Source organism: Cryptotermes secundus, unplaced genomic scaffold, assembly GCF_002891405.2.
Source record: "Cryptotermes secundus unplaced genomic scaffold, Csec_1.0 scaffold15, whole genome shotgun sequence".
Classification (NCBI taxonomy): domain Eukaryota; kingdom Metazoa; phylum Arthropoda; class Insecta; order Blattodea; family Kalotermitidae; genus Cryptotermes; species Cryptotermes secundus.
Window position 1 is genome coordinate 971,243 of NW_019721514.1, and position 21,843 is coordinate 993,085.

The 21,843-nt window shown below is 41.8% G+C and overlaps 3 protein-coding genes across 6 annotated transcripts in view; 1 reads left to right on the forward strand and 2 right to left on the reverse strand.

Annotated features, from left to right (window-relative positions):
* Positions 1–773: 773 nt before the first annotated feature.
* On the reverse strand, positions 774–6,002 carry LOC117283179 (branchpoint-bridging protein-like). Of its 2 annotated transcripts, none has more exons than XM_033755803.1 (2): positions 4,332–6,002; positions 774–2,235 (listed from the first exon to the last, which is right to left on the reverse strand). In XM_033755803.1, the coding sequence occupies exon 1, from the start codon at positions 5,989–5,991 to the stop codon at positions 5,029–5,031; it is 963 nt and encodes a 320-aa protein (XP_033611694.1). In that variant the 5' UTR covers positions 5,992–6,002; the 3' UTR covers positions 774–2,235; positions 4,332–5,028. The 2 variants fall into 2 exon arrangements, with proteins under 2 accessions (XP_033611694.1, XP_033611695.1); XM_033755804.1 differs by lacking the exon at positions 774–2,235 and adding an exon at positions 4,028–4,099.
* Positions 5,993–8,536, reverse strand: LOC117283178. The gene is made up of 3 exons (XM_033755798.1): positions 8,512–8,536; positions 6,038–7,153; positions 5,993–5,999 (listed from the first exon to the last, which is right to left on the reverse strand). The coding sequence occupies exons 1-3, from the start codon at positions 8,520–8,522 to the stop codon at positions 5,993–5,995; spliced, it is 1,134 nt and encodes a 377-aa protein (XP_033611689.1). The 5' UTR covers positions 8,523–8,536.
* Positions 8,537–12,400: 3,864 nt separating this feature from the next.
* LOC111875413 (axin) overlaps positions 12,401–21,843 on the forward strand; it is a 75,297-nt gene continuing 65,854 nt past the window's right edge. The window contains exon 1 of one of the 3 annotated variants that reach the window (XM_023871650.2): positions 12,401–12,736. The gene's annotated coding sequence lies outside the window, so the exon portion shown is untranslated. The remainder of the gene's footprint in view (positions 12,737–21,843) is intronic. The other 2 variants (XM_023871646.2, XM_023871651.2) reach the window with 2 other exon arrangements.

Sequence of the window (21,843 nt, forward strand, 5' to 3'; positions counted from 1 at the left end):
TGGTGTTTATTGTTATACAGTTTTTCTCCTTCAGCGAACGCTCAGTATATCTTCATTCGAGAAAAAAAACTGGTGTTATGGATTAGTTATGTAAAAGTCAAATTATTTGCACCCTTTCCAACATTGGAATCCTTTTTAGTGGAAAATTATATTTCTCTTGACTCTGATTTTCTGGAAAGGGTGTGACCACCTCAAAACTGTGAAAGAGAAATTTGAAACGTATTTTCCGAATAACATTTACGGGAATTTTCTGTGGGTTCACGATCCATTTCAGGCTTACAATCATAAGAATGACCTTTCGTTATCGAAAAATAAATAGTTAATTGAGCTTTCAAGTGACAGTGGACTTAAAATGATATTTCGTGAACTTGGATGGGTCCGATTCTGGATCTCGCCTTTAGTAAGAAGTGAATTTCCCGAATTAATTATCAGACGCATTGAAAATTGTCACGCAGTTCTCTCTGTGAGTAAGTACTTCCATCGCTCCTTCAATTAAAAACGAAATACAGAAATCGTCTTAGTGTGAGAGCCGATCTTCGACTGAAGTTGACCAATATTGAGCCAGATACCCAGGAACTCTGTAAGGGCCGACAAGCTCAACAATCTCATTAAAAGTAGTAACATAATTATATCATATTCTTTATTTATTTAATAAAGATTAAAATTTTGTTCAATGATGATTAACTTTTAATAACTTACAATTTAATTAATTATGTTTCCATATGTATTCAGAACATGCTTTTAGATTTATTATGTTATAAATATCACAGTATGTCCCGAATATTGATAATACCACATAAGTTTAAAAAATAGGACTACATAACTTAGTGGTCAGTAGAATTTTCAGATGTCTTACTGGTCCTTGGGCTTCAAAAGGTCGGGAGAAAACTGCTCTACCCTAATGGAAATGTGGCAGAGGGCTGTCAGTTGAAATATCTCTTGGGACTTTGCTGTTCTAGGCAAGGTAATGAGGAAGAGGAGTAGGCTTCTTTTTTTTTTTTTATTCCTTCGGACAATGACCGACGAGTGGTTAACATTTGCTTGACGCTGATAATGTCGAAGCATAGGTCCACCAGTCCATCAGAGATGTCTTGTGCTGGGGTGTCCATATGGAAGTGGCGTATTACGGCCTTGATGGGTTTTAGGGACTTAGTGTAAAGGTAAATTAAGGAACGCTTTGGGTATCAAGGTGGGACTTGACTGCAGAATATCCTCCAAGATTTTAGTGAATACCTTGGTTCCGTTCCTGGTGTTTCGGAACTTAAAGTCTTTTTTTACCACACTCTTAATGACCTTTTATAACTGTATCAGGTTTGTTGCGACAGTTATCACTAATGGGGACAGCCTACGTGTTTCACCACAAGTTGCCTCTTCTTGGGGACTCGCCTCCTTGCCGAAAGAATCTGTGTTCATGCTGGATGTTCCAAGAAGGTCAAAGAATTTTCTGGTGGCCACCGACTTGGGGTTGGTGTTTACTGCGACAGATAGTGCCGTCTCCACTGGTTTCTTTGAAGTTCGGGTCGTCTTGTTGCTGCTGTGTCGTTTGCGCCTTCGAAATTCTTGGAAACCTTGCTCTTGAGTAGGCTGTTTCGTGGCTTGTGGTATGGTGCTCTTGTCTGCACTGGTGCTGGCCTTCAACAATGCTTTTAATTCATTTAATATGACTGTATATGTGTCATACAGTGCACTGAAGAGTGCTTTTCCGGAAAGACCTGGCAATAGCTAGCCCTGTTTTCTTCCGCAGCTTCGACTACTGCCGTTCATTCTGTACGCTCTCCGACAACAGCAGGTGTTTACCCAGTCACATCCTCAATGTCACATAAAACTTTGAATCTGTATTGGGTGTCTGCGTCGGGATAACATTCTCTGAGTATGTGGTAATCCGACTGAAGAGATGTTCGTTTGTTAGCCCAAAATGTCTGAAACCCCGGAACCGGAACTTCCGCCATGAATTTTGTTTATGAGATCCTTGTGTTTCCAGCTGATCTTCATAACCTATTAAACTTCACTGCCCTCACAACACCAGATGACCTGTATAAATCAGCAGCTGTATTATTTAATGAAACTTTCGGAAATACGTGTACTATATGTTAATGGATCCTTTGAAGTTGGGACGAAGTTCATATTTGTTACATTCATCATGTGGACATGAAGTTTGGACTTCATTGTCTTGTGGATATGTATCTCAGTCCTCTTGGTCCTCCTCCGGCATGTATCCCTCAGCATTTGGATATCCTGCAAAGCAGACATTCCTCTCTGTAACTATTCCCTGTTAAAAACGTTCTTTAAGATGCGTCATAAAGGAGTAATTAGATGGTTACATCATCTTCATCAGAATTTCATTTTCAACATGTGGTATGAACGAAAATGTCTATATTGAAGATACTGTTGTACTCATACGACTTCTCTCCTATTAGCTTGCCTCCTCAAGGTACGGAGTATTCTCAAGGATGCCTTGGATAAAGAATATCAATTAAATTATATACATATTTTCAAGTTACTTATTTAACTATGTTGACAGTGTCAAGACTATATAGCGTCAATGATAGGATTGTTATTAATGAATGCGGAGCAGTTGGTGGAATGATAACTGGGAGGGGAAATCGAAGTTCTTGTAGAAAAACCGCCTCGGAGATAACTGTGTCCATCTTTGGGAAGCTGATGGCTAATTGCCTGAGCTGCAGCATTGCTGTCAAATTATGTCATCCTTAATACAAGTACCAAGCTTGAATTTAAATTGTTTTGTTCTGATTAGATTGGTATCAAAATGTGAAAATAAATACTTCACACTGGGGTTTTCCGAAACAACTGGGGGTCGCATTCTAACATAGGTATTTATCCGCGGGCCAAAATATGTTAAATATACTTTTTCCTAGTATACAAATACAAATATCTGCCTTCCAGTGATCATACCTGTGACTCACGAGTGAGAATTGGACCAACGACATTCAAATATTTTTTTTAAATCAGCTGTTCCTATGTAAGTTTTGAGGTTTTCATGGCGATGACTATGAAGAAAGTCGTCTTCTGGGTTTTGGCGCCGTGTATTCTTCGTTTTGGCCGACGTTTCGGAGGAACGTATCGCCTCCATCTTCAGAGCAGGTGAATGGCTTGTGAATGCAGAGAGCAGTAGCTACAGCTACTGCTCTCTGCATTCACAAACCATTCACCTGCTCTGAAGATGGAGGCGATACGTTCCTCCGAAACGTCGGCCAAAACGAAGAATACACGGCGCCAAAACCCAGAAGACGACNTTCAGTTCAGCCGCTGAAAGTCTGCCTGATTGTGTACGTTTAGTACATGACTGTGGAGGCATACTAGTCCTAAATGTTTCGAAGTTATTTAGTGGATGTTTCGCGAGACTGACAAAACGTTTGGATTACCCATTACCTTCTGTGTCACCTAAACACTTTTTCGTAGATTTGGGAAACAAATGCACAATTCATTTTTTTTTTTTTTTAAAGGAAATGAATTTCGCGAAGGCCTAGTTAAGCTTCACGTAGGCCGCGCCATAGCTCAAGCTGTTAGTCGCTGGCTTCCCATTACGGCGGCCCGGGTTCGATCCCGGATCTGTTCGAGTGGGATTTGTGGTGGACAATGTGCCTCTGGGGCAGCTTTTCTCCGAGGACTTCGGTTTACCCTGCCAATCTTCATTTCACCAATTGCTCCACAATCAACCTCAACTGTCATCTGGGCCAGAAGCGGCCGCAGTACAAGAGACTTAGTCCCACCCCACAACAATAAAAAAAGAAATAAGCTTCAAGTAATCTAAGGTTTCGTATAAGGCTGATAATTTAGATAAAGTGATCGTGGTTAACTAATTAAGCACTCCACCATGAAGACGTATAAGGGGAGTAGCTGTACAGGTGCACGTATTCTTGACCTCGGCTTTACTGGGAGATGAGTGTTCAGCTTCACATCCCGGCCGCTTGATTCCGGGGGAAAGAGCCCTCGGTACCCAGTGGGTAGGATGTCGGGTGGGCCCTAGAACTGGTCTGGGCGACGAGGATAGAAGAAAACGCTTTCCAGTACTGAGACTCGGACTCCCGACCTCTCAGTCGTCCAGCCCGTATCCAGTGGCTATACCGATCCTATAGGGCTGATATAGAATAAAAAATAAAACAAAGTTTGGCCGAAAGATTTAGTGAGATCCTCAGAACAAATTTAATTTAAATCCGTATGGAAACTTTTATGTTGAAGGCTCGGACGGTCAGGTCTCCAATGATGAGTTCATATCATGCACACATATTTCGCAAATACACGTCTACCTTCGATAAACACCTCTCAGATTTCAACATCTTTCTTAATTAAATAAGAACACCATCACTTACCTTCAGTTATTAGCATAATTTTCTGGCGAGCTATTTGAATGTTGGTCCTTTCATGTGTCAATTCATCTCGTAACTCCGCTTATCGTCGCTTCTGAAAGTAAAACGCTCGCCGTGGTCGTCCTTGAAGTTCCTGAGCTCGGCACTTCATCGTCTGCTAATAATACGAGAACAGTTGACTTCTTTACTGGACGAGATGACGCCCATCTTCCAGAAGCAGCGGTCACATGTCGGGGTGCAATTCGCCATTTTCCACATGTTGAAATGTCATAACATGAAAGAGATGTGCCAATAACATTTGGGGCCCAAGTTGAGACAATTTCAGATGGGCGTGCTCTTGAGATGATCGAGTAGTTTCCTTCACCCTGAGTAACATACAGTCGGACTCATGCTAATATTTTGAGTCCCAGTCGAGTCCCTAAAGTCGCGATCTTATGTGATTCTGTCGACATGAGACTGTGCAATATCCGACATCGGGGAAACATCTCCTGTGCTCACAATAATACCTAAAGCGCTAGAGGATCCACTTGGTATCATGCTGAAAGGATTTATGGAGGAAATGTTCCCTGAATGTTGGCCAAAATGTGCTACAGTGTTAATGTTAATCTTTGGAGCGCTGGACGCTAAATATCCATTCCTCTATTGGTTTTGATGCCTGGATTGAAGCGGAGACCAAGGAGCCTTGTTTCTTCCACGCTCACTAACACGGATTCTCGTTGTTCCCAGAAATTAAATGCCCAGATGATCCACCTGTCATCATGCTGGGAGGTGTTATGGACGAAATGTTCCCTGAATGTTGGCCAGAATGTGTTGCCGGAGTCATGTTAATATCTGGAAGGAAATGCCCAGAGGATCCACTTGGCATCAACCTGGGAGGTGTTATGGGCGAAATGTTCGATGAATGTTTGCCAGAATGTGGTTCTTGAGTCATGTTAATATCTGGAGGAATGTGTCCAGAGGACCCGGTTGTCATCATGCTGGGAGGTGTTATGGATGAAATGTTCCCCGAATGTTGGCCAGAATCTGTTTCCGGAGTCATGTTAATATCTGGAAGGAAGTGCCCAGAGGATCCACTTGGCATCAACCTGGGAGGTGTTATGGGCGAAATGTTCCACGAATGTTGGCCAGAATGTGTTGCCGGAGTCAAGTTAATATCTGGAAGGAAGTGCCCAGAGGATCCACTTGGCATCATACTGGGAGGTGTTATGGGTGAAATGTTCCATGAGTGTTGGCCAGAATATGGTGCTGGAGTCATGTTAATGTGTCCAGAGGACTCAGTTGTCATCATGCTGGGAGGTGTAATGGATGAAATGTTCCCCGAATGTTGGCCAGAATGGGTTGCCGGAGTCATGTTAATATCTGGAAGGAAATGCCCAGAGGATCCACTTGGCATCAACCTGGGAGGTGTTATGGGCGAAATGTTCCATGAATGTTGGCCAGAATGTGTTGCCGGAGTCATGTTAATATCTGGAAGGAAATGCCCAGAGGATCCACTTGGCATCAACCTGGGAGGTGTTATGGGCGAAATGTTCCATGAGTGTTGGCCAGAATATGGTGCTGGAGTCATGTTAATGTGTCCAGAGGACTCAGTTGTCATCATGCTGGGAGGTGTAATGGATGAAATGTTCCCCGAATGTTGGCCAGAATGTGATGCCGGAGTCATGTTAATATCTGGTAGGAAGTGACCAGAGTTTCCACTTGGCATCAACCTGGGAGGTGTTATGGGCGAAATGTTCGATGAATGGTGACCAGAATATGTTGCCAGAGTCATGTTACTTTCTGGAAGGAAGTACCAATTGGATCCAATTGGCATCATTCTGGGAGGTGTTATGGGAGGAAGGTTCCATGGATGTTTGCCAGAATGTGGTTCTTGAGTCATGTTAATATCTGGAAGAAAGTGTCCAGAGGACCCAGTTGTCATCATGCTGGGAGGCGTTATGGATGAAATGTTCCCCGAATGTTGGCCAGAATGTGTTGCCGGAGTCATGTTAATGTCTGGAAGGAAGTGCCCAGAGGATCCACTTGGCATCAACCTGGGAGGTGTTATGGGCGAAATGTTCGATGAATGTTGACCAGAATGTGTTGCCGGAGTCATGTCACTTTCTGGAAGGAAGTACCAAAAGGATCCAATTGGCATAATTCTGGGAGGTGCTATGGGCAAAATGTTCCATGGATGTTGGCCAGAATGTGTGTTCTGTGTCATGTTAATATTTGGAGCCCTGGTCATTGAAGATCCCCCTCTGTCCTGGTTTGGATCTGTCAATTTTTGATGATAGTTTGGATGCCTGAAGAAACTTGTTTCGTCGATCTTGTTTCCTTGCTGTTGACCAAAGTATGTGGTTGGACTCATAGTAATATCTTGACTCTTATGCAAATCCGTGAGGCCCAAATGTGGAGGTTCAGATCTTACAGGGTAATTGGTAGGTTTGAAGAAATCTGTTAATGTGAACCTTTCTCCTGGACCTTGACCAAAATATGTGGTCGGTCTCATACCCATGTATTGAGTCGGAAATAAGCCACTTAAGTCTCGATCTGGTGTCATTCTGTTTGAATCCAATGTGAAAGTGGTGCCGCCGTTAATGTTTAAGGAATGCGGAAGATCAACCCTACCAATGTTTGGAGTCGTGCCTGTGCTTGCAGTCATATATATTTCACTTGGAAGGATTTCTATAGGAACAATTGGAAGATAGGCACCCACAAAGGGGAAGATTTCCTTTGGCTGTTTGGCATTCACATCAGGAAGCTGTCTAATGTCGGTCTTCTGCTGCTGGTCTGGCTGTGGCTCAGAGCTGCTCGCCGCCATACCGTCGTTATTCATCTTGATGCTGAAATGGGAGAGAAATGTGATATTTGATATACACAAACCATAATCTTGTTTTATTTTTGCATGAGTGTGAAACTTTGACTCTCACATTAAGGGGAAAACATACACGGAAGTACGAGCAGGGTGCTGAAGGAAATATTTGGACCTAAGAAGGCGGAAGTAGCAGTAGACTGGAGAGAACTGCATATTGAAGGCTTAATAACTGGTATTCTTCGATAAAATTATTTGGACGTTGAAATCAAGAGGCATGAGTCGGGTAGGACATGTAGCATGATGGGAGAAAGAGAGAAGTTTGTCCTATATTTTGTTAGATGAACCTTAATAGAAGGGACACCTAGGAAAACATATATGTTTCATTCATTCATCAGTAATCTGTCAGACGACAGGTCCACAGTCTCTTCCAAAACAGTTCCTCCACTTAATGCGATCTTCTGTTTTTGGAAAGAGACTATCCAGGAAAAGTGATAATGTGGTAATTTTTCCATTTGCTTTCCACATCGCAGTACAGCAGCCGTTCAAACCACTCTGGTCACGCCTGTTGCTATACGAACTTGAACCATCTCGAGCATCATTTGCTCTGTGCTTCAAGTCGCTGCTGATGACGCTGCTTCCGGCATCAGTTTTTGGTGTCTCTCTTCGTCTGATGCCTACCCTTTGACCTGTCCAGCAAGGGAGGCCCTGCCAGTAGCTACGCTACCGCTGGTATAGCTCTCAGGGTCCCTGGCATACTCAAATCCCCCACCACGATAGGGGGGGGGCGGCTTACGGTCGCCAATTTCCTCGACCGTGAGGAGTTGCCGGATGCGCTGCTCTGGTGATGGGGATAGCCGCCTCACAAGCTCGGTCCTCAGTAGGGTGTAGGGGCCTCTTTCGGGTGGAGAGGTGATGATATCCTCTACTTCCGATGCGTAACGTTGGTCCAACTGCGAGATCACGTAGCAGAACTTCGTCTGCTCGCTACTGATGCCGGCCAAAGTGAACTGTGCTTCGACCTGAGCGAACCAAACTGCTGGTCTGTCGGCCCAGAACGGCGGAAGCCGCACGGCAATTCTTGGTGTCTCTGTTATGTTTATGGGATGAAAATATTAAATTTATCCCAATGAAATAGGATACGAGTGCGATCAATGGATTCAGCTGACACGGGGTAGGGACCAGTGACGCGCTTTTGTGAGTACAATAATGAACGTCGGGTTCCGTAAGATGCTGGAAATTTCTATAATAGTTGACCAGCCATTAGCTTTTTAAAGGAGAGCTTAGCTCCATGGAGTTAATGCAGTGTTTGTGGGTAACAGTCTGGCTACTATGAGTATCAAAGTTGCGAACACACGGAAAGACGGAGTTATTGAGGAATATCCTTACGCTGTCTCCATGCTGTCTGTGTGTCTGTGAATCCCCGCATATTAACTTTTGAATGCCTGAACCAGTCCTTAATAAACACGGTATGTAGATCATGGCAGCTGAGCCCATCCCAACGGCGTACATCGCTGCTAGGTTAATGCTGAGAAAAGTGCCTCACTCCTTTCGATTCTAGTCAAATGGCTCGGTAAACACGTACCCGCGGCAACGAATACACGTAACAATACAATAATTGTTGGACTTGTGTGTCTCTAGGTTTTTCTGTGTACTGCCCTATCATTGCTAGGTAAAAACTCTGTAAAGATATTCCCGCGGCAACAAAGAATTGTTGGAGTCATTCTCTATGAAGTCCATGTTGTATCAAAGAAACCTATGCGAATAGATCTTCACAAAATTTCTTGTGTCAAAATAATGGAAGTAGGCTGAAAATAGTTCTGTTCACATTAAGAGCTACATGAAGCAACGAAAGCCGACTGAACAGTTTAGGTTAGAATCAACGCCCTTGACCTATATTTTGGAGCTTCTCTGTTCGAATCTCTTCCGTGATGGTACTTCGATTAATTACTAACGGTTCCTTCCAAGTCCTTTGCGATGCATAATTCATCGATTATAATACCGTTCTATACTACAGAGTTGTTACAAATGATTCATTCCATTTCAAAACACTATATTTTCCAAAGTAATATACATAAAAATATTATTCATACATGAAAAGAACCGTAAACTCACCAAATTACAAATGTTATATGTATGCCCCGTTGGTCACATGATACACGTCCAAACGGTAGTCGAGTGCGGTCCAAACATTTTGCAGCACTCCCTTGCCAATGGTCTTCACAACAGAATTAATGCGCTCCCTGAACTCTACCAGTGTTGTTGGCAGTAGGAGCATGTAAACACGGTCCTTTACATATCCCCAAAGGAAGAAGTCACATGGCGTTAAATCAGGCGAAATGGGGGGGGGGGCAAGCGAACACACACACACAAACTCTTTTCCAACTTCGTCGCCATTTTATGAGGCACTGCACTCACACTGCCAACTGCTGTATCACGATATAAACTTGGTGAGTTTGCGGCTCCTTTCATGTATCATTCATGTTTGAATGTATAATATTTTGGAAAATATAATGTTTTGAAATGGAATGAATCATTTGTAGTAACCTTGTATATTGTCTAGTTACTGAATAACCCACCCACATAGCTGAAATCGTCTGATTTATAAAATGTATGATATGTACATAATATGTCCTGTCACACATTACACAAACCTTTGCAGAGAAATATCCGGTTGTGGTATTCTTTTCAGTTGTCTCTAGTATTATATTCCTCTTTCAGTTTGTCGAATTACGTACGTACCAACTGGACTCGATGTTTGGAAAAGTTCATATCAACAATCGTTACTTAACAACGGTTCCGTCTGTTACTTGCAGATTGCTGAGATAGTAATTTAATTGTTGTGGTTAACTGTTTCCACAGCAGTATGGGTATATCAGCAAATAGCAACGACATGTTTCGTATCTTTATTGACCATTATCAGGTGCAGCGAATTTTGCAAATATGAGATGAATTGAAGAATTGCACAATACTAATTGTCATTGATAACTGGATCTAATTCTAATAACATACGTTGTGCTAAATATACAAGATAAAGTATACTGCAGCTCAAACGAGCTAAGCTAATTTTAGCCTGGACCATTGTATTGTTGTGTTGCGACAGAATTGTTCAAACGGGCTTGACTCGAACCCTAATTCCTCGACCATACAGTCCGAATCCCAGTCATTCAACCGAAGTACTCCCTTCTAGGATGTGACGCATTGTAGTCCGGCAGAAGTTCACCGACGTTTCGGAAGAACATTCTGCCTCCATCTTCGGGAACGAAGAGTAAGTCAAATGGGTTGTAAACAAGAACGAGGCAATATATTTCTCCGAAATTCGATGCGGTTCTATCGGTCTACACAGGGTTACATCCAAAATGTTTAACTGTAATCGCTAATGAGGTTACCATTCTGTCTGTGTCCCCCCGCATCAACTTCTAATGCATGATCCAATCTTTATGAAACTTGGTGTGTATATTATAGCACCTGAACCCATCTTGATTGCGTACTTCTTAAATCCCTCCCACCAGTCTGTGTGTCTGTATGTGTATCCCTCCTGTCACTGCTAGCCAGCCTCTCGGTAAAAACGTCACCGTTTCAAAGAAAACACACACAACAATAGAAGAATTGTTGGACCGTCATTTTCTGTGCTGTCCGTGTCATGTCAAAAGAAAGTAGGCAATAAATGTCTTGTTATTTATTTATTTTTGTTTATATCTACTTAAATTTTAACTTCATCTTTCTCATGGTCTTAGTCCTTCCAGTGACTCAATCACGTCCCTTCCGTGTCATATCAAAGGAAAGTAGGAGATAAATTTCTTCTTTATTTATTTATTTTTTTATATTACTTAAATTTTAACTTCATCTTTCTCATGGTCTTAGTCCTTCCAGTGACTCAATCACGTCCCTTCAGGGCACACGACCCGAGGTTGAGAACAACTGCCCCGGTCGCTGTTAAGGGGTAAAATTCCTCATCGTAAACAAATGTCGCATCACGAAATACGACGTAGAAAAGCGGACTCTGTGGATTCCTTGGTTCTTGTACAATCTATGACGAGCTCTTGAGAACACGATAATGATCATTTGGGTTCCATACAATGCGGAAGCATCCGGAATAACTGAGTCGGTAAAGTGTCTAGGTTACTAGATGAACGACCGAGGAACCGTATCTTGATTCCTGACGAGATATTATTTATTTTCTCCAAAGCGTCCAGACAGGCTCTGGGCCTCACCCAGCCGGCTGCCCAGTGATTACCGATGAATCACCGGGGGTAAAGCGGCTGTGTCATGAATCTTATCACAAACTTCCACCTACTATCGATTTTAAGAATGCGTAAAGCTGTCACATCGCTCCTGTGTACGTCCTCATGTCATGGCGCTTAATTAATCAAATATAAAACTTTGAAAAAACAGAATATTTTGACCAGCGGAGCGAGTATTAGATTTTCAAGAACGGCTCTTATCCACGGAGTGGCAAACTTTTGTACACATGATAATGAGCATTCCGGTTTCATAAAAGACAAGACATTTCTTGAGAATTTGAGGGAATGTCAGCTTCTCAAGATGAACTCGGCTGCATGGAGTAAGTAAATTAATTTGTTACTGTGGTGCTAAAACATGTGGTGAATGGGGGAACAGTTCCTCACATTCTTCATGTCAGCATTGCATGGATGTGAGTAGTCACCTTCGCGTTCCTTCCCATTTACCACCGGTATCCATTTGGTAGGTAACTGGATGGGCACTAGAGCTGGAGTGGAAGCTGTGGTAAAGAAAAGTCAGTAACTGAATGCCGTTTTCTCTGTCGTGCAGCCGGTAGCCTAATAGCTATATTGACGGAACTACGTGTTTATTATTTTCGAAACTCGCCGTCTTTAAGTGACACGGCAGAATTTTGGAAACATTTTCATTATGTACCCAGAACGGTTCTGGAGTGTCGGTTGAATGAACGTCTTCATAGGGAGTTAATAAAGGCCGGAGCATGAAACTGATCAATCGTCTACATATAAGTTCCGAGATAAAGAGAAAATGAGAAATAAGAAAAGAGATGAGAACTCAATGAAAGGAAGGCGGAAACGGGCCGAAGGGACTAAAAATACAGCACGCATTAGTGGTCACTTGTGCCATCTGTTGCGAACTGAGGAAATAATTTTACAAGTGGGTCACAGAGAGCAGCAGCGACAAGTTACTACGCTAAGTGAGACATGAAGTTCGTTTTTTAATATTTGTAGGTGAATATTACTAATTGCTTACATTATGAAGTATTTAGTTAGGCTTTTATCGTCAGTATTTAATTCAGTTTGTACTGGTATTCCATTTTCAACATTCGGCATACTCAAGTTTGTGCTTGATCCATCGGACTGAACTCTTATTGGTCAAGCTTTGAAATGAGTTTCGGGAAGTTATCACCAGAGAGACTTGCAGCATGTCTATTAAGAAAAGGACGTGAAGTGTAATTTCTTTTTGTTAATGTTGACATTGTTTTGTAGTGAAGGAATGTGTGATAATAATTTGTTTTGTTGTTAATACCTGTACCTGTGATGGTGTGTGTATAGTGTGCATAACTTCGATTTACACGAGGGAGGATTTTATTTCGTGCGCCTTAGTAGTGTTGAACGGCACAGGTATTTGTAAGGTGAGTTCAGTTACGAAATTATGAGAGGAATTCTTATTTGTGAAACACGTTTTGGAATAAATGTATTGTGAAATTAATGTGTTAAGTAGGTGTTGTTTCTCACTATCGATTTTAAGGCACAAAATTAGAAATTTATAAGTTAAGAGTTAATGGGATGTGTGGTTACGATTTAAATGTGGACACGAGTTTGGTTATGTCTGAATGAGATACCGATATTTGAATCGGTGTGTTATCATATCTGAGACATCGGACAAACGAATGAGTAGTTACGTAGGTAGGCTGTCGATGCAGTACATTTAATATCGCACCGTATCGTTTTGTTTCCCAAAGTCAATACTTTTGCTCGACAGGTTTATAATTCCGAAACTTCGAGAGGTCGAACAGAATTTGGAAGAACCGCACATTTTGAGACTTTGCATACAGCAGCAGATGTAGAGGAAACGTGGTTTCAATCTTATTAGTTAGTTGCATTTCAGTGACGTTTACAATTAATTTGTAGAGTTGTAATATTTATAGCTATGCGCTAAAATGGTTATTTTAAAATACATTGTCACAGAGATCTAAGTAGCTGACTCCAAGGTATAAGGTTTCTTGTTAGGTATTGAGCTAGTTGAGTGGAACCCAGACATTAATTACATTGGATCTGAGATCATCAGAGTGTTGGCCATGAAGAGTTTTATATTGTGGCACTTACACCATACTGTATGTAGTTATATCCCAGAAGATAGAACTCTTCTTTCATTACATTATTCACCAATGTCTGCCTTATTGGACCTTATTCTGTGCCAGATCAGTCCAGTTCATACTTTCAGATCTTATTTCTATATGGTCCATTTTGATGTTATTCTCACATCTAAATCTAGGTCTTCCAAGTGCATGCACACACATATCTGAGACATGATATTGTAACACATTATCTTGATCAGGACGTGAACACAAAAACTGCAAATTAAGACCACTAGGAGTTTTCATGCTATCTTCTGGATGTGTGAGATTTTAATGGTGATTACAAATCCTCTGTTGAACATGTGAGGTAATTAATCTTCATCCTTTAGAGCACAACACTGCAGTAACACTAAGGAATTTTGCCAACACATAATGTACAGCAATTATTTATGTAAATAGCATTAACTGATTAGTCTTCATGTATGTAGATATAATGCCTTTATGTGTGGTTGAAATAAGTATTTATGTATTATTTAGATGAACTGCAGGTTTCAAACTTTTAATATTCTTACAGGAAGTTTGTTTTGTAGCCATTGTTTATAGAGCAGAATTTACCTGAATTACACCCTTTTCTTAAAGAATCCCCCCCCCCCTTCTTTTCCATAAAGGGTTTTAAGGACTTCAGTTTATACACCAAAAAGTAAAAAGAATGATTTTAATTTTTGATGAGTTTTGCCTGTTGGGATATAACGCCATGTAGTTCTGTGGTTCACCATATTACATATGATTTTATCCCAGGAGATTCATTCATAACCTTTACACATACAGAACAGACTGACTTAGCAGGGAGCTGATATCCACACACCAGTGCAATAAACAAAACACCCATGCCTGACAGTCAGATACAGCATGGATTAATCAGCAATTTCCCCCCCCCCTTGGCACTACAGCCCCAGTGAGCCTAGTCCTACCTCCATGAACTCCGTTCACTTTGGTTTTTCTATATCTTACACATTCGGTAGGACTCCTTGGGCGAGTGATCAGCTCGTCGCAAGGCCTCTACCTGTAGACAAAGACAGAAAAACACATACAAACATCCATGCCCTGAGTGGAATTCGAACCCACGATCCCGGCTTCCGAGCGAGCGAAGACAGTGCATGCCTTAGACCAATCAGCAATTTTAGGAACCATGAAAGATTTTAAAGGTCTCAAAATTAAAAATAACAACACATTCATATGTGACATGCTAAGATTAATTATAGCAAGAATGTATGCACCTGATGATGGCCGAGTGAAGCCAAAACATGTTGTATTAAGATACATGAAAGATAGGAAATAAGTTGTTGCATTAAGGGCAGTGGTTACACGTCTGTATTAACAGCAACAGATTCCTCTGAATTTATTTTATTTATACTTTACTAAACAGTGGGTGCATAAGTTTTATCAAGGTGGAAGTAGCCACAGATGCCAAGGTGCCATGAAATACCACACGCTCATTATCACTCATTTCCTCTTTAAGTTTTGGAGTGAAGTGTTATGAAACCTAGCCCTGGTTGGTTTATGTTTATGTCTTTTTGTCTTTCATGGCCTAATAGTAACTGTAAAATAAGGAATGGGACATATTTTTTTGGTGTGTTATTCTGTACACTGATTGGTGTTCTAAAAGTGAATGAATTTATAAGGTTCTTTGATTTGCTCAAAATAACCTGTAGCTAAATAGTTTTTTTTTATCTTATTATGATTACGATTTAGTAAGGATTTGCAAGATAACTGTGGTTTAAATTGGATGGATTATACATTGTATCATTGTGGATTGTGACACTGTCTAGTCTGGTGGGTAGGTACCAACATTTTGCCGGAACACATTGAGGTAGAAGATGGAGATAGTATGTTCTTCCAAGGTACCCACCTACCCAGAGGTAAAAAATGTTAAGATCTGGTGATGAGTTGTATATTTATGTCACCAGGAATATGTAGGTCAGAATTTTCCTGCACTTTGGTGTGGTTTTTGCCTCTTCCAAGTAAACAAGTTTAATTTCCTCCTGTGTGTTATTTGTTCTAAACACGTACAGGCTAGGCACAGATGTGGGGGGAAAAATGAATAGAAAATAGAGATTAATTGTTATGGCCTACTGATTATGTTGATCATAAATTCATTGCATGAGGTTAGGCATTTCTTCTGTGCTGCAAGTGACTGAATGACCCAGCACTCTCAGAGCCAACTAATGAACGCTGAGTGAGAAATTATTTTTCAGCCAAAGTTTTTCAGTCACTTGTACAGTTGGTATGGTGACGGGCTGTGGGCTGAATGGCTTGCATTCTGTTCCTGGTGTCCACAGTGTCCAGACTGACTCTGGGATCACCTAGCCTCCTATGTAAGGGGTACTGGAGGCTTTTTCTCTGGGGGTAAATCGGCCGGGGCGTGAAGCTGACCACTCATCTCCAACTGATACCGAGGTCAAGAAAATGTGGTTCTATATATCCACTACCACATATGCCTTGGCATAGTATTTAATTTCTTAAGCATAGGGACAACTTTACTTTATTGTTTTACCCTTGCACCCACCAGACTACTTGGTGCCATAACCCAAAAGACCATAACCTGAATGTTCATTGCCATGGAGACTCTGATCTTATATAAATTATAATTTTTTTTAATTCGCATGAGGGGGGTGGAGCCCAGTTGTGTCCACTCGGCACGTCGGCCACTGATTGGCCTATTGTACCTGCCCTGGGTGATTATGATGATGGAGAATTTGGTGGAATGAAGATTGGCAGGGGAAACCAAAGTACTCAGAGAAAACCTGCCCCAGTGCCACTTTGTCCACCACAAATCCCACTTGACCAGGCACGGGCTCGAACCTGGGCCGTCGCGGTGGGAAGCCAGCAACTAACCACTTGAGCTATGACGCGGCCATATGAATTACGATAATTGTGCCACAAGAAATTTCCTTACTGCATGTGAACTACCCATTAATGTGTTTCTGACTGAGAGTTGCATCGAGCAGGGAAAGCTCTGTAGCTTGATTGTGGGGCTGGGTGGCTTAGCATTGATTCTAGCAGGGACATCATGATCTCAAATGCATCGCCTTCATTTCCATTTCCCTGTGCTTCCTTGGAATAATGCTAGAACACAGAGATGCCCTTACCTACTGATTGATGACACATTACACAATTTTTTAGGATCATTCTTGGTTTTGAAGTTCTCACAGGAATTGCTGTGAAGAATATAACTTTCTGGGTTAAAATACCATGTAGTTTGGCACGAACTTGGCTTTTGAGAGGACCATATTTGTTGCCTCCATCTTGTGGATTGTAGAGTAAGTCAAACCTGTTTCTGCTGGTCTCATACTTGGCTTGCTCTTCAGCAAGAAGATGGAAGATGTATGTTCCTCTGAAATGTCAGACTGTCTGCAAACTGCACAGTGTTACAACCCAGAGTACCACGCTTGTCACTTTTGGCTTATAAAATTAATTTCATGTGAATTGGTTATAGCCCAAGGATGGTGTTCTGTTATTGACTGGGAGGACTGAGGCAAACAGTGAAAGCTGCTTGGTCAGAATAGCCATTAGCCAGACTCAGTTTTGATCCCAAGACTACATCAGAGCATTCAGTTAGAAATTTATAATCGTGTTGCCTTTTAATGCCCAAGTAAACTTATCTAATATAGAAAAAAATGTTCTAATTCTTTGAAGTTTCATAACAATTCAGCTACTACCTCACAGAAAACACAGTTCTTTTACACTGTATTAGTCCTGTTTACAGAAGTACATACACTGTCTGTGTAAAATGCACAACTTCAGTGTTAAAGCAAGTGATACATATAGTTGGGACTGCACTTTAAAGTGCTAAACTTTTCCACATTTGGCACACAGACACGAATATAATACTGGAAGTGATTCTGACATGAATCGTGTATGACTACAATTATTGAAAAATATTATATAGTTAATACTGTAGTTACACATATGTATGTGATTGGAATTCCTTGTCCAAAGTTAAAATGTCATGGGTGGATCCTGTGAATGTAGTTTAAAAGCCTGGCATAAAAATGCTTTTCCTTTTTCCTCCTAGCAATTATTTCTGTGTTATACAGGTTGAAGGACAAGAAGGTTTCATAATTTTCCTTCATCCCACACTTATTCCGTTTCAATGTATTACCAGCTCTTTCCTATCTTCTTAGTGTCTTCCAGTGTGTGGATGAACTGTCTTATTCGGGGTCATCTGTAGGTCATTCTCATTTGCATTTTTAATTCTAATGCCCTTGGTATTCTTGTTATGTTCAGTCCCTTTACATAGCCAGAATATTGTAATCATTTCTATTCAGACTTTGTGAACAAATTCTGAACTATAGCTTCGTTACCAAGAATTCTAATTCTGTCTCTTCTTGTTTTCCCCCTCAGTGCTTCTCAAAAACTTGATATCTGTTGCTTGGGTATTGCTGTTGTTTCTCTTTGTAAGGGTCCATGTTATTACTGGTTCCAAATATTCTCTATAGAATGTTGTTTTACATTGTTTCGGGATACCCCTGGTACGTATAGTTTGTACAGCTGCAAATAGTTTAATTTTGAATGGGAAATATAAGCTCATTCTTTGTAACAGTACCTTCAACTGCTAATATACTTATGTCATAACACATCATGCAGCATGACAGATTTTTAGTTATGACTAACATTGTGGATTAAAGGTCTGTAACCTGTCTATTGAAACTGTTTGTTGCAGCTCGCAGGACTAAATAGATCGTGCAGGTAAGCCAGATTTTGAATGAATTTGAAATTCTTCATCCACAAACATACAGAGTTGTGTTCATTGGAAAGGTTATGGTACCGATGTTCCATTCTTCCCCTCAGTAAGACTCTGACCTTTGTATTATTTTGACTAGAATTTGAAGCTGAGGCCTGTGCCAGTCATATGAAGGAAGTAAAGGTGGGGGAGGAAGAAAGGAAACAGAGAACACACAGTGGTGCCATGTGTAGCATTATGTGAGACGTTGGTTTTCCGTAAATGCGAATTATTTTGTTTAAATATATTTATGCACAAAGAATCAATCATACATGAACATAAACTGCACTGTATGAGAGCCTTAGTATGTTGCTCAGAAGGCCACAACTAAGGACGGCGGCTTGAAGCAGTATCGAAAGAACCAAGAATGGATTTTTTCTTATGCATCGTTATATTTTTGGTTATCGACATGAACAGTGTAGATCCGTTTTTTTTTACATCGTTGCTACATTCTTGCAGTATTCTTAAGATTTGTCGCCTTCCAGTACTGCATGCTACAGCAGCTTGTGCGTAAAAATTTGAAGAGCGTATGACTTTTGTTTTTGGCTGCTCACGTAAAGTACTCCCAAATGGAAAGATATCCCAATGCTAAATTAAGCACCACTCAACAAAGACATAAGGGAATTGCATTAGATGGAAGTGAATGGTTAGTTCCACACTTCGGCTGCCTTGCACCCGGTGAAACGACCTCCAGCACGCATTGTGTGGCAAGGTGGGTGAACCCCAGAGAATGCATGAAGAACTGTTTCTCTGTTATCATGCAGTGAATTTCGGATAGGGCCATGAGTTTGAAAATCTCACAGATGTCATCTCGGTTGGTGTACATCTAAATTCCGTGCGGCAGCCTGGTAAGTCTTGAAGACGTATATGATGGTTAATTTCACGCTCCGAACGCCTTATCCCATGTATATCGTTTAGGGTAAGTGACGCCCTGAGCAGGCAACATTGGGAAGAAAACCCGGGATATCCGGTATGGTGATTTTGGTTCCTGTCGTGTGTTGAAAATAGAGGATGGACAGCCGAGTAGGTGCTGCGACGAACTGCGAGCTGAATTGGCGAAGAATCGGGATTATATTCCTGGCAGGAGATTTTTCGGCCTCCCTGGCCCTCCGAACCTCCTCTACCGGGAGTAACGTGGCTCGGGGCATGAAATTGACTACCAACCTCCATCTAGTTAGGTTAGGAATGGTGGAGCTGTACATTTACTCTCCCATACGTCCACATGGCATCGTGCTTTTTTAATTAAGCACAAGGAAAACATTAACTTTACCTCTAACCTCATGTTAAAACTTTCTGATGACGAAGTAAGGATCTACGTCACTATCTGATGATGACGCAACCGCATTGATGTTTTGGGCACGGTGTACCCATTGTATGAGAGACCAGGGCTCGTTTGCACGCGGTGCTGCAGAGATTCTTCGTTCCACTGGATATTGAATCCTCTCTCCGAATCCGTAGCCACTCGGCCAACAGACCGCGGTGCCTCTGTTCAGTCAGTAACTGAAACGGCGGGCCTGTTGGAAGAGAATTGTACAGTCCACCTGAGCCTATAACCCTTTAAAGCACAGCGGTATACAATGGAGGTATTTGAGAACAGGGTGCTGAGGAGAATATTTGGACCAAAGAGGGATGAAAATGGTACGAGGGTGGAGAAAATTGTATAATGGGGAACATCGTAACTTGTGTTCTTCACCGAGTATAATTAGAACGAGCAAGTCAAGGCGGATCAGATGGGCTGGGCATGTAGCACGCATGGGGAGAAGAGGAATTCATATAGAATTTTGGTGGAAAAGCCGAAGTAAAGACACCACCAGGAATATCTAGCCATAGCTGAGAGGATAATCTTAGAATGTATCTTAGGTAAATAGGATGCGGTTGGATGGACTGGATTGATCTGGCTGAGGAGAGGGACCAGTGAAGTGCTCCGGTAAACACGGTAATGAACCTTCGGGTTTCATAAAATGCTGAGAATTTCTTGTGTAAATTAGCAACTGTTGGTTTCTCAGGAAGGACTCAACTCCATGGAGTTAAGCGTACTGATGTCAGAAGACGGCTTGTTTGTTTGTCATCTGTTTCTTTGTCGTCGTCGTTTGTCTTATGGAAGAATCTTTGCTTTGCTTGCTTGTATTTTTTGTGTATTTTTTATTTATTTGTTGTTCCTGTGATTTCCTATGCGGTGTAACGCCGTATAGTTTGGAAGATTTTAATGAGCTTTTCTGAGGAACGTGCTGCTTCCATCTTCAGTGTGATTCTCTTACCCTCAACATATAAGCGGCACGTTCCTTCGAAACGTTGATTTCTATCTCCCATACTACACGGCGCCATATCTCAAAAGACAGTAATCTTCATACACCGTCAGCGGGAATCCCAAATCTCACATAGCAGTTATTTTCCTAACCAATTACTCCTTGCAAAGAAAGGAGAGGGGTGTTTTCTATAAGGGGAGAATTAGGATTTTTGTTAACACTTTGATTCCTGAAATTCATTAAAGTGGATGTTTATATTAATTCGATTCTTGGGTAGTTACACCGTGTGGATGCTGACATTTCGGAGGTACGTGAATTTCCATCTTCAGGGGTCGAAGTGTCTAGGTTGGATGAGTTTTTGTGTATGTATAGGTTTGAAGCAAAAAAAAAAAGTAATGTTATCTTAGTACTTAATTATGCAGTTAAGCATTGTGACATGATGGCATAAGGGAGGGTGGAAATATGGTTCCGTCATTCTTGACCTCTGCACTGGATGGAGGTGAGTGCTCAGCTTTACGCTTCTGCCTCTTTAACCCTAGGAAGGCCCCGATACCCATTGGATAGAATACTGGGTGAGCCCCAAAGCCTGTCTAAACTCTGGAGAAGAGTAGTGTGCCTGCCGGGTATCTAACGTCCAGTCCTCAAGCTAGTCACTATACTGAGATATCCCGGTACCTAAATAGGTTTATGTTTCGAGAAATTGTGGCGCGGAAGAATGGGGATTGATTCCCCCTCCAGACAAGTAGTGACAGTGGACCAGGAATGTTGTGCAAGAAAAGAAACGGTCCTTATAAGAGCCTCTCACCGGTGCCACAAATTTCGATCCTGAAAGCGCAAGTAATTTTTTTTATTGCTAGTGGCGTGGGACTAAGTCCCTTGTACTGCGGCCACTTGTGGTCTATTGTACCAGCCCCAGATGATAGGTGAGGTGACTGTGGAGCAATTGGTGGAATGAAGATTGGCAGGGGAAACCGAAGTACTCGGAGAAAACCTGCCCCAGCGCCACTTTGTCTACCACAAATCCCACTTGACCAGACCCGGGATCGAACCCGGACCGCCGCGGTGGGAAGCCAGCGACTAACCGCTTGAGCTATGGCGCGGCCCTAAGGCGCAAGTAGCGTGGACCTCCGATCTGCAACATTGCCCACATTCATATGGTGTAACCACCTGAGAAATTAACCGCTGTGAAAGTCTAAGTGACAGCGGGATTTCTCTGCCGACTAGCCACAGTGTTCGGTACAATTGTCAACTGCCCAACATGAGTAACTTTCCCCGGCTTTTTACCAGTCAAGAGATACGAATAATGTGTATTATTTAGTTATGTCATTGTGGAATCTTCGTTCATTGCATCTCGTAATGTACGTTAATGTGCCTACCTGCATGACTTGGTGGGTTAGGATAAGGCCCTCTAG

What these genes read in the sequence shown, in the direction of transcription:
- LOC117283179 (XM_033755803.1), bottom strand. Translation starts at nt 5,991, where the DNA reads ATGACTCCGGCATCACATTCTGGCCAACATTCGGGGAACATTTCATCC.